The following is a 14,897-nucleotide window of genomic DNA, read 5'->3' as shown; positions in this document are numbered from 1 at the left end:
GTCTGGTCGATGTTAACCAACGTTTCAGAGGTCATACTGCTTCCGTCATCAGAGTATGAATATTTCTGTCTTCTGGGTTGTTGCGCTGTGTAGACTGGTAGATGTTAACCGACGTTTCAAAGGTAATACTGCCACCGTTATCAGGGCGATTCAAACATTACTCCTTGATTTCTGGTTCATCAGATAACACAGCAAAATTATAATTTCATAATCACATTAATATTTGCAACATTTTGAGATGCATTCTTTTGTTTGTATAGAAGCCTGACACATCGCTTTGTACTATATAACTTGGATGTAAACAATAAAAACAAAGCAAATTATAGATTTGAAAGTAAATATCTCCAACAACACGACGAGTTCTGTTAGTTTATTTATTATGTTGGCGGTGAGAACTTAGTTTCGGCAGCGATTTGTCTTAGTTTACTGAACGCTGCATGTTTGGTCGCGAATATTTTCAGTGTCCCTTGTGTCACTGTGTCCACGCACGGGACAAATCCATTTAGTACATGCTACGTTCAAACCTCCCTCTAATGGGACATATGCAATATTGCTGGCAGCAGGACAGAGACTGAGAGACAGGGTCACGTTCAAAGCGATACCCGTTGGGAGTCTGTTTCTGTTGTTCAGATGATGTGACAATTACTCTACCAACTACAATAGTTTACGCTGTCCATTATTGTGAAATGTCCACAAGCTTCGAGCTTTGAATTATCGCACAGCGCGTCGTATTGATCCGTTTCTGAACTCTCCATTCATTACAATGAAAATGTTCGTAAATTTTTATCCCAAATTTACTTGCCTACAAACTTACACATCATTGCTTCACTCTGAAAATATGTGTTTGTTTTAGTTTAAAGTATTTAAACAAACTTTATTAGCTACTTATATTGCATTTTGGAAAAAGGTATTGGAGGAAAACTGAAAAGAATATTTTTCCCGCGTCAGTAGTTTAGTTCACGTGTTCAACACGCAGTCGCTTTTTGAATGGGAACGAAACTAACCTCAAATAGCACAGATGATTGTTCGGTTAAAATTCTAACCGGATATCATCTGAATGCAAATCAGGTATCTTAGCTGTCATATCGTAGATCTAGCTACAATTTTTGGACACTATCCATCATCTGTTGATCCTCATAACACGACGTTTCGGGGACTGGATCTGTCTCCGTCATCAAGTAAAGTCAGGGTACAAAAGGAAAAGAGCTCCTACTCCCTGGTATCCATTAGAAGGAGCTAGTCTCCATCATTGGGCACATAATGAATCCCAAGCCGGGTATGTATACTCCCTGTGTCGCGTTTAATCTGTGAGAAACTTCAACACCTAAAAGCTCAATAAATATTCCAAAAAATACGTAGGAGCACATAATAAAGATGCCCTGTTAGTCGTAATTATAATTTTTAAAACTTTAGCCAAAAAATTGCAATATTCAATCGTCAGTATCTTGTAGAATGATATGACATATTATGCTTATTTCATATTGTACTGTATATACGTTCTTAAACTCGAAAATTTCAGAGCAAATGCTGAATAAGTTTGTATCATGCGATATTTTAGTCGGAAATTCCAAAGGTTAAGAGATATCTCTAGAGATGTAGGGGCAGGAGGAGAGATGGTTTGAAAATAGATCGATTAAAATAGAGTTTCAGGATATTGAATGGATTTATTTGGATCAGGATAAGGTCCAGATTTTAAGGACTGTTCCATGGTGTCGGGGGTCAGTGACTTAACAGTAAGCTACATTAACGTTAAGAAGACACGAGTCCGTCTTAGGCGCATTTTCAACCCTGCGGAGTGCCTGTTAAAATCCCTCACCCTTTTCTTCCATCATGCTGAACGAATTTCCTTAAAATTCTTTACTGCAGAAGTTTATTTTTTTTAAATTTCTGGATACATTAATATTATGGTTAAAGCAGGACACCAGTAGTGGTCACATTACTTTGAAACGTATATAATTTTGTGCGCGCGGCAGTTACAGAGTAGGAAATCATCATTCGATAAATTTCTGCTTGCGGAATTTATCGCCCTGATGACGGAGGCAGTATGACCTCTGAAACGTCGATTAACATCGACCAGATCACACAGCGCAAGAACCCAGAAGACAGAAATCTTCATAACAAAATAGGTTTGTAATGCTTATGACCAAGTACTTCGTAGTACTTGGCTTTTAAGGGAAAAATAGGAAGTTTCATGAAAGGGTGGGAACCAATGCAGAGTGTCGCTGGGGAATCACGGCCTGTCCACAGCTAATGGATTTAGAGTGATGAAGCAGGATGCGCCTTTTGAAGACGAATAAGGGTTGAGAAGGAAAAGGGATGCATTTGTATGTCGAACAGGGTGACTACTAGCTCGGTTCGCAGGCCTCTGTTTCGTTTCAAAGAGCCATGCTCGTAAATTTACGTCTTGCACATCATGAAGCAATATATTACGAGAATTTTCCGTACAAATCTTATACATCTTTCGTTTTGACAACATAAATAAATAAAAAACGTGATCCAATTTGTCCCTTCGTATAATTAAAGATGTTTAAGACAATTTGTTGGAAAAATATACACACCTAAAGAAATACAAGTCAAAAGTGGGAAGAGGAAATTATTTAACGATGAGATTGATAATTTTAACATTAATAAAATGTTATTAATTAAAATAAATCGGAAGGAATGCAGGCTTATTACACATACGAGAGATGAAAATTGCGAACAAATTGCAGTTGGAAAACCTTAAGATTTTAATTCAATATTAAAACGGTTCTTAAGGAAATGGGTATAATTGTGTGGATTGGATTTTACTGTCTCAGTCCAGGTCTTAGCATTATCTTGTAATAACGATGTGTGCTTCGAGGTCTATAAAAGGCGACGAATTTCTTAATCACCTGAGAAACTATAAGTCTTTTAATAAGAACTTTTTTTACCACATGTAAATACATTGAGATGGTAATGCCTTATATGCAATTTCCATACAGTTTTAAATAATATGTGGCCTATAAATACGTGTTGTATGGCTTATACGTGTTTGTAGCAACATTAATAATGTTATCTCTTGCCTCTACTGCATCTTCGGGTTGCAGGTGTGGAAGGGGTCTAGATATGAGAATGTATTTCAGTCGTGGACAGCCACAATGGGTCGGGGTTCTGGGCTTAAGGGCTAACAAATCACACTAATGAACCAACTTAATACAGAATGTACAAAGTACCTGAGACTTGCTTACATAAACACTGTAATATTTATAATTAATTTAACGACGCTTATAATATCTAGAACAGAGGTTCCCAGACTTTTATACTTTGCGCCCCCCTTAAAACATTTCATAAATTTCACGCCCCCTTTCCAGAACAAATGCAAGCAAACAGATTTTACATAAAATTTAGCTATGAGTATACATTTTTATAATTTAGTATATATTATTCAATGCATTTAATTTAAAAAACTGTAATAAATATACGCTTTATACCTGGATTAGTGGGATGGATGTGATTCCTTCTGTGAACATAATTTATCATACCGACGTTGAAGTTTTGAAATGGCCGCTCTAAGGTCGTTTTTTAGGTTCATCGTAGAACGATACTTTGTTTTGATGGCTGCCACTGCTGAACTGCCTCAGCCAATCGAAAGATGTTAAAAATGTTTCCCCATATTTCGTTAAAAACGTTTTTCATACAAACACCCCCCCCCCCCCCAGAAAACCACTCGCGTCCCCCAGGGGGGCGCGTCCCACACCTTGGGAACCTTTGATGTAGACCATATAACATCGGATGAGGGGATAACGGCGAGTAATGAATTGGAATGGATGTGGAAGGAAGCGGTCGTGACCTAATTTGAGGTACTATTAGGACCCTGGAGAGTCTGAGGAAAACCATGAAAAAACCTCAGTCAGGTTAGTCGGTCTCTGGGCCGAGATTTGAACCCGAGACCTGCCGAATATAAAGCAGGAGAGTTAATCACTCCACTGCGATGCCCAGTAACACGGTAATAAACCATTGGTTTCTACAAATTTCGGGAAATATATTGAGTAGTTGATTGACTATCAGCGTCTGCATCCTTTGCATTTATAATGAGAGAGTTTTGGGGAGAACCACAACACGTTTTTGCTGGAATATGTTTTCCTATCATCAGATATGTAATACGAGGATAAGCTGGGTCTCGCTCACTGACGGGGTTTCCAAGTGGGCTACACACTTGCCGATACAGAAAGGCAATCAGTCACAGTTTCAAAAAGTGAGCTAAGCCCCTCTGCTCCAGATCAATAATCCTTGTGCTTTTACCAAGTGGCTCTCCCATTTATCACACAGACAGCATCTTTTGAATTCAAGTTTAGTGACGATTCATCTTCCAAGCAGCGCATTCAGCGAATTGCAATAGATGGATTTGTATTGCTCCTTACATAAAATAGGCCTTCCTGCAACTACTGCTATGAAAACTAAAAAAAGCCAAATTGTATTTTGTATTGTGAACAATGTTTCCTAGTAAGAAACTATTTGTGGGTTACCGTAGTTTTCTTAACACTATTGTAATTTGTCATAACGTTCGCTCATTTGACAAACAACTAATAAAGACTATTTTTAAACCTAGAAATGTATTATGGGTATGTTGGAACATTCACTCAGGACAGGATATGATATTGAATATATGGATTTGCTAGAATGGAGCCTTAGGCTTTTATGAAATATTTAAACCTATACAGCATATATATCCAGTGGTATAGTGGCTAGCACACATGGATATTATCAAATAATTCCTATTTAATCCCAATCTCTACCACTAATATACAATTTAAATAAATTTAATATAGTACAGAAATTTATTCAGTTCATCTTCACTTTGTGCGTGTTAAATACGTATCACACAGTGAGCAACTTTGGTGTTGTTGATCAAAGATTAATGCAAAAAGATATAATGTGATTATTTTCCTCGAAGCCTTACTGATTTTGAAATCGTCGTTTGATTAACTGAAGGAATTAATAAATTTTATTTCTGATTTGTACCATTTAAAATTACGTAAGATTGAAACTTTTAAGTTAAAGAGAATCTGACACTTACATGTCTTTTCGAAAGTATTTTGTCAGCGAAATACAAGATGAAAATTAAGAACTTTAGGTGAGAAATAATTATTAGGTTTTGCAATATTAAATAAATGTTTCGAGTATTCCCTTTATATTACCTTACGATTTCACTTCCGTAATAATTCGGTAGCACGCACTACATTTTAATTTGTGGAGTATAATTTAATTAATTTGTTGTTAGTTTCGGAAGTATTCTAAGACGAAAGCGCGACATGAACTTCACTAAGAATTCCAACAGAAAATCAATATCAGTGTTTGTTAGGCGTTTGGTTGTGATCCATCATGGCTGCTTGATTTCGGTACACCTGAGAGTGACACCCGTCAACGTATGTTGACAAAGAATACTGTTTACGCTTTCCGGGCATTGGGCGGCCACTTGATACAATCGCGAGTTTTCTCGAGAGCCAGTCTGCGGAACAGATGAAGCAATTTCATCTGACAGAAGAAACTGCTCTTGACGAACTGAAGAGATGGAGAAAATCCTGGCTTGACGCCGTATTTTCCTACTGCCTAATTCCTAACACTCGTCTTCTCTGCCTAATCCACTATAGGCTTAAAATAATATTGTCTCTCAAAATTGTGAATTTTAATCTGATTTCTTGACTACTGACTTATGGAACGAATTAATTTATATTTTACTAAATATTAATGAGTAGCAAATAGCTATTCACCTGAGCAAAAGATTTCCGCTGTTGTAATGCCTGAGGATTTGTTACTATCATTGCAACACCACAAAAACCTTAAATTGATGTTGCAATGGGAGAAGCCACATTTATAGCAGGGAAAGAAGCAGGACCTAAAAGTACTATTAGAACTAGATGAATTTATTTTACCGTGTGTTTCAGAAGTTGTTACTACGTAAGAAAGGCTGAGTTTTGAAACAATTTTTGTTTTAAATTTAAACTGTAACATGTTTCCATGTTTCTTTCAGTTGTTAAATATTACCTATACCTGGGCGGTCTAACGTTTATCTTACATCGGATAAAAATTAAGTAATGAAATGTGCACAGATTGTTACAGAGTTACGTATATATTATTTTAAATCTGCCCTTGCAACAGCTTATGAATGATAATTCTTACCTGGAAAACTTACGTTTTACAGTAGAATTTTAAAGTCAATAAAATGTGTGACATTTTTATGTAAAATAGCAGACCATATAAGAATCGAGATTTTTTTTAAACATTGGATTCGAAGAAAGTAAATTCGCTTGTAACAGCTAGTAACACACTAATAAGTAATGTTGCTGGTTGGTTACAAGTAATATCTGTCCGGATATGGCCCGCGGACCGCCACTTGAATCACTTGAATATTCTTATTCTATTCGGTTCTGAAGTCAAACACGTTACGACGAAATTAACATTACAGTATCTAGATATTTTTATTGTTCCTTGGCTCTACAACCCGGTTGTGGGTTTTCGCCGCCTCCTTTCTCACAGATTTCTTGGTCTTGGAGTGTGCATTTATGAGTAGTGAGTGACCAGCCCCCAGACTTTGCACAATTTCTACTCAATCCCGATTTGCCTACTAGAGCCATCTAGTAGAGAACCAGGAGAGAAATGGGCGAGAAATGGGCGAGAAATGGCCTCTGAATTTTGCTTACGAAACATCTCGTATCATGCTCGTAAGGTTCTTTTACATGACGAAGGAAGATGTGCTAAGGATTTTTACCACCCTTCAAAATCCATCGGCCGGGAGTCAACCCGCGAACCTTGGGTCCAGTGGCGAGCACTCTAACCACTAATCCACCGAGGGCGACATCTAGACATTGATTGCTCATATTTATTAGCCATGTTTCGAGGAAAAGAGAAACCATATGAATTTTTGATCTGGGAAGCAAATAATTTATTTTCTGATTTATAAATAAAAATCTGGCAGTGGTTTTGTCGAAACAATACGTCATCGTATGAAATGTTAAATATTTCATGGCGACTAAACGTATTGAAGGATAAATGGCCATCACCCGCATTTGTAAAAAACATTTATTTTTACAGGTATTCCTCAACCTTCAACACATTATGCAACTACGAGTACCACAGAACCCAATATTCCACCTGAGAAAGGTAAGTGATGAATGTGTCAGAAATATATTAAATCAATAATTGTAATGCTACTATATCTGGATGCTCAGCTATAGATTATAATTTCTTTTTCTGGAATGTGATCCGTCACGCAACCTAATGGCCACAATTCATATATGCTTCGACATGAAAATCTCAAAACGCAAACACTCAAGCGTTTGTAGCAAGATTTGGCGTCGGCTAAATTTGGAGATGAAATTAAAATATTCCTACTAGTCAGATTTATGAATAGGCTTATTTTCAAACCGATATAATTCATTAACCACTTCTCAGCGAAGTGCCAACTCAGAGATGAAGCCCAACTATTATCCAAGTTACTAGTAATGTATGCACTGGGCGTAAATTTAGAACATTCTTTGAAATGCCACCTTAACATAAGGTACTAAATATTACGGTGTGCTATATCTTACAGATAGTCTACAATTACGAACATTTCAATTTAAAACATGATTGATTTATTTGTTAACTTAAACTTAATACCTTAAATGTGTGTTACTATGTTACGTTTGACGATTAGATTAGCCGAAATATGCAGCGTAAGTGTGTCATGAATTATTAATAGTTAATATATGGTTTATGTGGTTGTGTCCAGTAGTTCCATAGAGACATAGCATCCAACCACGCATCGTTAGTGATAGTGTGTACAATTATTCTTACGTTCGCTTTGTATCTGATGGTGAATGGACAAAAATATTCTCTGGTTTAACGGATCGGAATCCTCAAGATGTAAAATTGTAATACAATTTTAAATCTTACTTGATTGAGAATATTTCTGAATAATCTGAGTTTCAATTTCACAAAAGTAACTCGTTAAGGATCATATACGTTTGCAATTTAATGTGAGATTTGCTATTATTTTTGTTATGAGAAGATTTGAGTTTTTGGCCCCAGCTAGTCAAATTTTCTGCGTGCAACCCGAAGACACATTACCTTGTTTTCAAGACCCCACAAGCAGTCCAGCATTCTAAAAAAGGTGAATCCAATTCACATATTCCAATTTTCATTTTATTCCGTCGTTCCCAAATGTCTTAACGTTGTCAACGAAGATACAGCAGTAATTCGAAATTATAAAAGCAGACAGACGCTCTCGGATGAAAGGGTCGTGTGTCCTAAGCCCTCGGTTTCGGATTCTGTTATACAAGGAAACGAGATATGGACCTGTAATAAATGTGTCCGGGCTTCGAAGTTGGAAGACGACATATAGGTTTGTAATATCGAGTGCAGTACCGTCACGAGTGTTAAAACGAACTGTCATGTGAAGTTACACTGACGGATGGTTCCGGATTATGAGGATTTATACGAGACGTCCCACTCACATGTCTCGTGTCATCTCATTACGAAACTAAAAAGAAACTGAAGTGGTACCAACCCAGAATTACAGACATTTTTACCACTTCCTGCATCATCGTATTCTGGAAATGTAACAACGCATGTATTATAAAAACACCTTTATAAATTTTATACGTCATTATTCGATTTTAAATAACAGGTTATTGTCAAGTAATATTACTATTTAATAATTAATGAATTTTTTATTTTTATATGGTTCTATAACTTGCATGTCTCGTATTCTGCATGTGTGGAGTTGTTGTTCTGAGTTTGAGAAAAACTGCCTTATCTTTGGAAGATTTCAGTTCACCCAGCGGCGTAGAGATGGAAGAACAAGCATAATGGAAGCTATGTTTGCGTTCCTCTATAACATTCTGAAATGAATATTAAAACGCATTTGCTTTCGAATGCATTCCAGGTAAATTCACTAAGTTTTGACTTTCCAAGCCCTCGTAACAAATTTCGCATACTGTAAATTCCACATCTTCGGCGATGTAATTCCTCAACAGAAATTTGACGAAAATAAGAAAAGCTATACTTATTTTGTGTATTCATTTTCAAGAAGTACCGTATATTATAGAATTTCTTTTGAAAATCATATTGTAAAGTCGTGCTTCATTGTTTCTGACAAATTTCTGTGTTATTTGCATAAAGTAAAAAATTATGCTTATAATTCCAAGGTCCTATCTGCCGTTACTCAATTTTTATCTACAAAAGTACAAAACGGATTGGTTTTGGAGTATGCAACAAAAGTTACAAAGCGGTCCAGTAAAACGTGTTATATATAAAGCACAAATCGAAAAGCATTATTATACTTAATACGGCTTTTCAGACAATAGGCACATAAGACATCAATTAGATGTACTAATTTTATAAAAAGTATTTTATATCGAGAATATTTAACGAAATATTAGGAAAACAATTTAACTCTCTACAGTGGCCTTATTAACGAAGTCAACAAATTTTGGCCGACTTCACCGGGCAGACAAAAGTTCTACTCGCCAGACATTTCCTCCACAAATGAAACAATCTTCATCAGTACTTATTTTGTTCGACAAACAACCAAGTATAACTTACGTGCACAACGCTGAGGCGAATCGCTACTAACAGCAACGTTTTCCGCTTGTTGAAAAAAACAAGTCGAACAAAGCGACAGCTTATTCTCATTCTCATCCATGGCTTGAGTGGAATTCGAACCCACGGTCCCAGCGACCAAGCGGCACAAGGCCCACGCGGCCACTGCGGACCATAGAACACCAATACTGAAGTTAAAGCGGCATCATTATGACCCTTCAGAGTAACATTTTTGACAGTATTTGAAATGGTTTATACGGAGTTTGTACTTACCCCTATATTTGTTAATAATCTCCGTTTATAAAAATTATGACAATGAGAGACCCGATTATCCGTCCTTCGGTTATTTGACGTTCATTTCGTGTTATCTGACGTGTCGTGTCGTGTCGGAACGCTCCATTTTATCGACAGTCGACTCAGTATGTAGCAGAATTAATGGCACTCCTCCACCATGCAGCTTCTACGTTTTAAGTACTGAGTTGCTATTCGTTACTGACGCACTGCTATTCAGACGCTGTTATGATCTTGCCGCAAAGAAATGGATTTAGGCGCAGGCGCCAATCACTGATTTCTGAAAAAGAAGCTCTTTTTTTACAAATGTACTTCATGTTAAATGCTATTTTTGTTTGTGAGATTCTTAATTTGACGCCTTGTATTTTTTCTAGTTTTTTTGAGTTATACACTACGTTTATGTTTTCCCTCGTTTTTTAAGTGATCTTTCATATTATCTGACATTTTCGATTACCCGACCGTCATTCGTCGTCTGTTTAGACTGGATTATCGGGACTCAACTGCATATCGCTCGACTGCCATATTGTTTTACTTTACATAGTAAGGTGAACAGATACACAGAAATGAAACCATAGGCCTGTATTTTGCTGTTAAATTAATAAGATGTCTAAAAACTACAATTATCAATAAGTATGAGGTTTTCATTTCGGTGTAAAAGTCGACGGTCGTGTTCTGTGATGTGACTCCGTGTAGGCTTATAAGTGGATACAAATTGTTCGGAGGAAGTTACTGTCTCCAAATTCACCTTTGAATATAAATGTAGTATGTAGCTCTGAGAAATTGGTAGGCGCCTAATTTTCGTTTCCATCAACACTCATGAGATCACCATTGTTTAAGAAAGATTATTTACAACATGAACTTAGTTTTGCCATGTATCACCTGAGGAGTAACATTCTTGCTCTGAAACGTTCTTGTCGTATTTCAGCAGATAAGAAGCAAAAATCTCGTCAGAAGGTACCGGATTCAAACGAGGAAGAAGCTGGTAACGAGATAATGGACCTTTCAGACCCAGAGAAGATCACCAAAGAGAGAGGTGGGTGGTGGCGACATAAGGGGCTGCAGTGCTTTACACTACCACAGGTGTGACAACCTAACAACACAGTCCGTACACGTTCCTGTTACAGGAGGTTTACCTGCAGTTCATAATGATAAGAATATTAAGTAATCGCCGTTTTGTTATAACATTACTCTTGGAAATTGCTATCGTAGAAAAGAATGAGTATTAAGTCTCTCACAGCGACGAATATGAACGTTGCGTCGTGTAGTCTTGTAGACGATTACATGGATTTTAAGCAAATGTATGGTGTGAGCGAAATGTAGCTGGCTATGGATGGATTCCAACGGCATCCATATTGCACACGAAAAGGAACGTTTAGATTTATTGAAGGTGGTACTTTCTTGATAAAATGATCGACGGTAAGCGTCCGTAGAACCAGAAGCAGTCTGTAATTTTTTCTTCAACATTAGTATCTGGCGTCAAGACGTAGTGTTGCTATATTCGTAGTAAAGTATCCTCAGAGCGGTCAGGAAAAGTACTTATCTGAGTTCCATATGCAGGTGGGCTGATAGGCGTTGAAGCAGAATAGCTTTTTCCTCATCAAAATGACAAGCGGATACAAGAGGCTTACAGCAGACAGAACTGCGTCGCCTATTCTTCAGAGAACAGACGTACGACACATAACATTCTGGAATCTCTTTCTAACAGAATGCTTTGGGTACGACACTGTACTATGGCACATAATACACATACTTAGTAGCTCAGGCGGCTAGGCGATAGCTTCTTACAATGGAGACCCAGGATCTATCCCGCCTGGCACCAAGTGTGATTCATAGTGAACGAGGGTGCGCTGGAGCTGGGTTTTCTCATGGTTCTTAAGATTCCCTAAGTTGTCGTTATTCCGCTGTTGGTCCATATACATCTATCAGCTCCCTATGAGGTGTACGATAACAGTGATTGGGCCTTATATTATGGTAACCCCAAAAGTCAGGGGCTAGATCTGCAAATCTTTGTGTACGTTTACGAGACTAGGTAATTTCAATTCTCAGAAACACAATCATTGTACGTGAACATACAGGATTATAACATTCTGTCCCAGTGATATTTCGAAACAGTAAACCAGTATCTGCTTAATTGAAAGGCGAACGTTCTGCACTTTGAAACTATGGTTACAGATGTTGATCAAAAATCATAGAAAACCTTTGCCGACCGATCTTACCACATTAATTGAAGGTGATATTCAGACTTTACTGGTATTGATATTTGTATTCTGAGTTGTGACGCCACGTGAACTTGTAGGCAAAAATTTCTGAGGGACATATTGCCTCCATCTAATGCTGAAGAACCTGACATTCATATTTTGGTAAGTACGAGTATTATATTTTAAACAAGTCATTTTTAACTCCTAATTATTTTTATATTTGTGAACGTGCATTTTGTATGTTATTGCAGCGCTATTTCATGTTAAATAACGATAAATGACCAGGACGTTTAACGTTGAAAGTTTTGTGCTCAAGAAAGGAACCTCTGTTTTTAACTCTAAATTTGAGAAATGTAACAGTTTTACGAATTTTTACTTTTCGAGTCATTTTGAATATAAGTAACTTCACCTTAAATCGTTGTAATGTATAAAGGTAAAGGACAAAGGTAGAGATATTTTTATAACTTTATGTGCTGTGGAAATACAGCATCATGTATTTTCAACCTCGACAGTATTTGGAACTTCTGGGTAATATAACGATGTGAAATGAAATTTTGATGAGGAATCGATATTTATTAATTTATCACGTGGTTCTCCGTCGTATGCTTCTGTATCAGAGGATAACGAAATGAATTTTACCAATGAGGCAGATGTGTGTTAATAAATTTATTTATAGTGCCTGTATCTTATTTTTGGGGACCCCGAATCGAAATACTGTCGTGACAAATTTCTTTGGACGCGTTTTGTGAGTTAGAACCTTCTTGTTCTGAAACCTTGTGAGTGCAAAATCGCTTTCGTTCCAACTCGCGCTGTATGAGCTGTATGGGGGAGGCGAGCTTATTCACATCCTCACTTCAAAGCAACTCCTTTCTCTTTTGCGCTTCTCATGTGAAAGTTTAGGAAACGCTTAAACCCTGTTTTCAATTCCAGTTCACTTGGCTGTGGACAGAAAGCGTACGAGTACATAACGTAATACACCAGTGTTACATCCAAAGAACTTTGTGAGCAAAGTGAATGTAATTAGTTCAGACAAACAACCTCAGTGCCAAATAGAAGCCTGTTGTGGATATGATTCTGTATGGATTGATGGAATTTGTTATGCGTAATTTTCCTTCAATTTTTTTTTGCAACTCGATAGAAGATCTAATTTCCACGATAATACATTTTCTAGAAAAGTAAATGTACCCTCTAATATGCATATTATATTTATTTATATTTGACTATTTGTATACACATTTATGGTTACGGGATGTAGGCTTCAGTACCGGCTGTAAAGGAGAATATCTAGACGTAAGAGAGAATAAGTAATAAAAATTGAAAAATACATAACCAAGAACTTCATAATTTGTGCTTCCATCAGATATTATATTACGTTGAAAAAATGATATATTAATGTACGTGTTTAGACTGTATATCTTAATGTAGAAAATAACTATAGAGACCTGGGCGTAGATGAAAGGACAATATTAAAATTAATTATCCTAAGGGGTAAAACGATGTGGAATGGATGTCTCACACAGTACATGACCTCCGATTATATTTTTAATATTATTCTCAACTAATATTATGGCACAAACGTAATAAATAATTACACATCCTCTCGTCACATTAAGAATTATTCTCCGTTAACTCGAAGGAAGAATGGCTGCTGGACGTATTGAAAAGTTTGACGTTTGTTCGGAAGGAAACAGCTTTGGAATTTCTGCTGGAAAACGACAACCCCGACTATCGAGATAGACCTTAAATTAGGTTACGGCTTCGTTCTGCCGCATCCTTCGCTGCATATTAAGTCATTAAGTCATTTAAGAAGATTTAAAGCTACTCGACATAATCACTGCACTTAAAATTTTGTCGTAATGCTATAAAATGATCAGTGTAACACAAAGTAAAATAGAGTGAAATTTAAATTATTATAGTGTTGTTTGTCTTATTTGTAACAAAACTGGATAACAATCGTTTACTTCCTGTCCATAACGAGGAAAGCCTTTTATTTACTAAATCCAGCACACTGATCATAAAATTTCAATCAAAACGTGTAATATAGCTTTCCTTGCCCCCTGCAGTTGTATTTATATTTAGAATCTGCTAACGTATATATAATATATTATTCGTGTTAAAGACGGCCGTTAATTAATTGAGTTTAACATTTAAATTACTAATAAAACATCAAACATTTACATTATGTTTACAAATACAACAAGAAACCAAGAAAAATATACACAGAGGAAGAAACAATTACTTGGAATCCACTAATAAAATGTAATAATTTTGAATTGTCTTTGAAAAGCGTAACAAAACACTCAGAAAACCACAAAAGTTACAAAATATGCTATTTTCACTCTAAATCCATTACACTGAAAGTTATTTTTACTTTTGTGTTTTATGAAGAATATTATATTCCCGTCCCATTACTAGTTTGTTTCTAGAGAGCGACGTGATGCAAAATTCTTAATTTAGATCTGAAACTATCACGTCAGAAACAATGTAAAACGTTACTTTTTAATTACATTGCAGAACATCTTGTGGACTAGCATAAGAGAGAATTGCAACGTTCATATAAATATGTATTTTAGTAATCAAGGAAGAAATATAAAAATAAATAATTTATTCCGTGTATTGGTGGTGCAAAAGAAGCTTGAATGTTTTCGAAACTAGCCTTATAAGAACAGCACAAAAACAACGGAGAAATGTAGCGTGAAATTTTAGAGGTAAACATTTTTATTTCACAATATTATAAACTTAATTTGCTTTTGTACACTTGAAAGAATTTTTGCTAACGCAGTATTCAGGAAAGTCAAGTCTTCAGTGAATCAGTAGCTTACCCAATTGTGTAGAGGCTTTGTTGCCGATTCCAGTGAGCGATTC

The 14,897-nt window shown here is 36.4% G+C and overlaps 1 protein-coding gene across 7 annotated transcripts in view; it reads left to right on the top strand.

The window, feature by feature from the left end:
* The window catches only part of LOC110831813 (neurotrimin), a 478,509-nt gene that overhangs the window by 458,887 nt on the left and 4,725 nt on the right, over positions 1-14,897 (top strand). For 2 of the 7 annotated variants that reach the window (XM_022068235.2, XM_022068242.2), the window contains 2 exons: positions 7,054-7,122; positions 10,760-10,867. In XM_022068235.2, the coding sequence (XP_021923927.2) occupies positions 7,054-7,122; positions 10,760-10,867 (177 nt within the window). Of the gene's footprint in view, positions 1-7,053; positions 7,123-10,759; positions 10,915-11,391; positions 12,711-14,897 lie in introns of those variants that run through there. The other 5 variants (XM_022068237.2, XM_022068239.2, XM_022068240.2 and 2 more) reach the window with 5 other exon arrangements.

This window comes from Zootermopsis nevadensis, unplaced genomic scaffold, assembly GCF_977971745.1.
Source record: "Zootermopsis nevadensis isolate Lab colony 2312 unplaced genomic scaffold, Znev_1.0 Znev_ptg000030l, whole genome shotgun sequence".
Taxonomy (NCBI): Eukaryota; Metazoa; Arthropoda; class Insecta; order Blattodea; family Termopsidae; genus Zootermopsis; species Zootermopsis nevadensis.
Note: the sequence above shows the minus strand (reverse complement) of the source record. Positions and strands in the feature narration are given on the sequence as shown.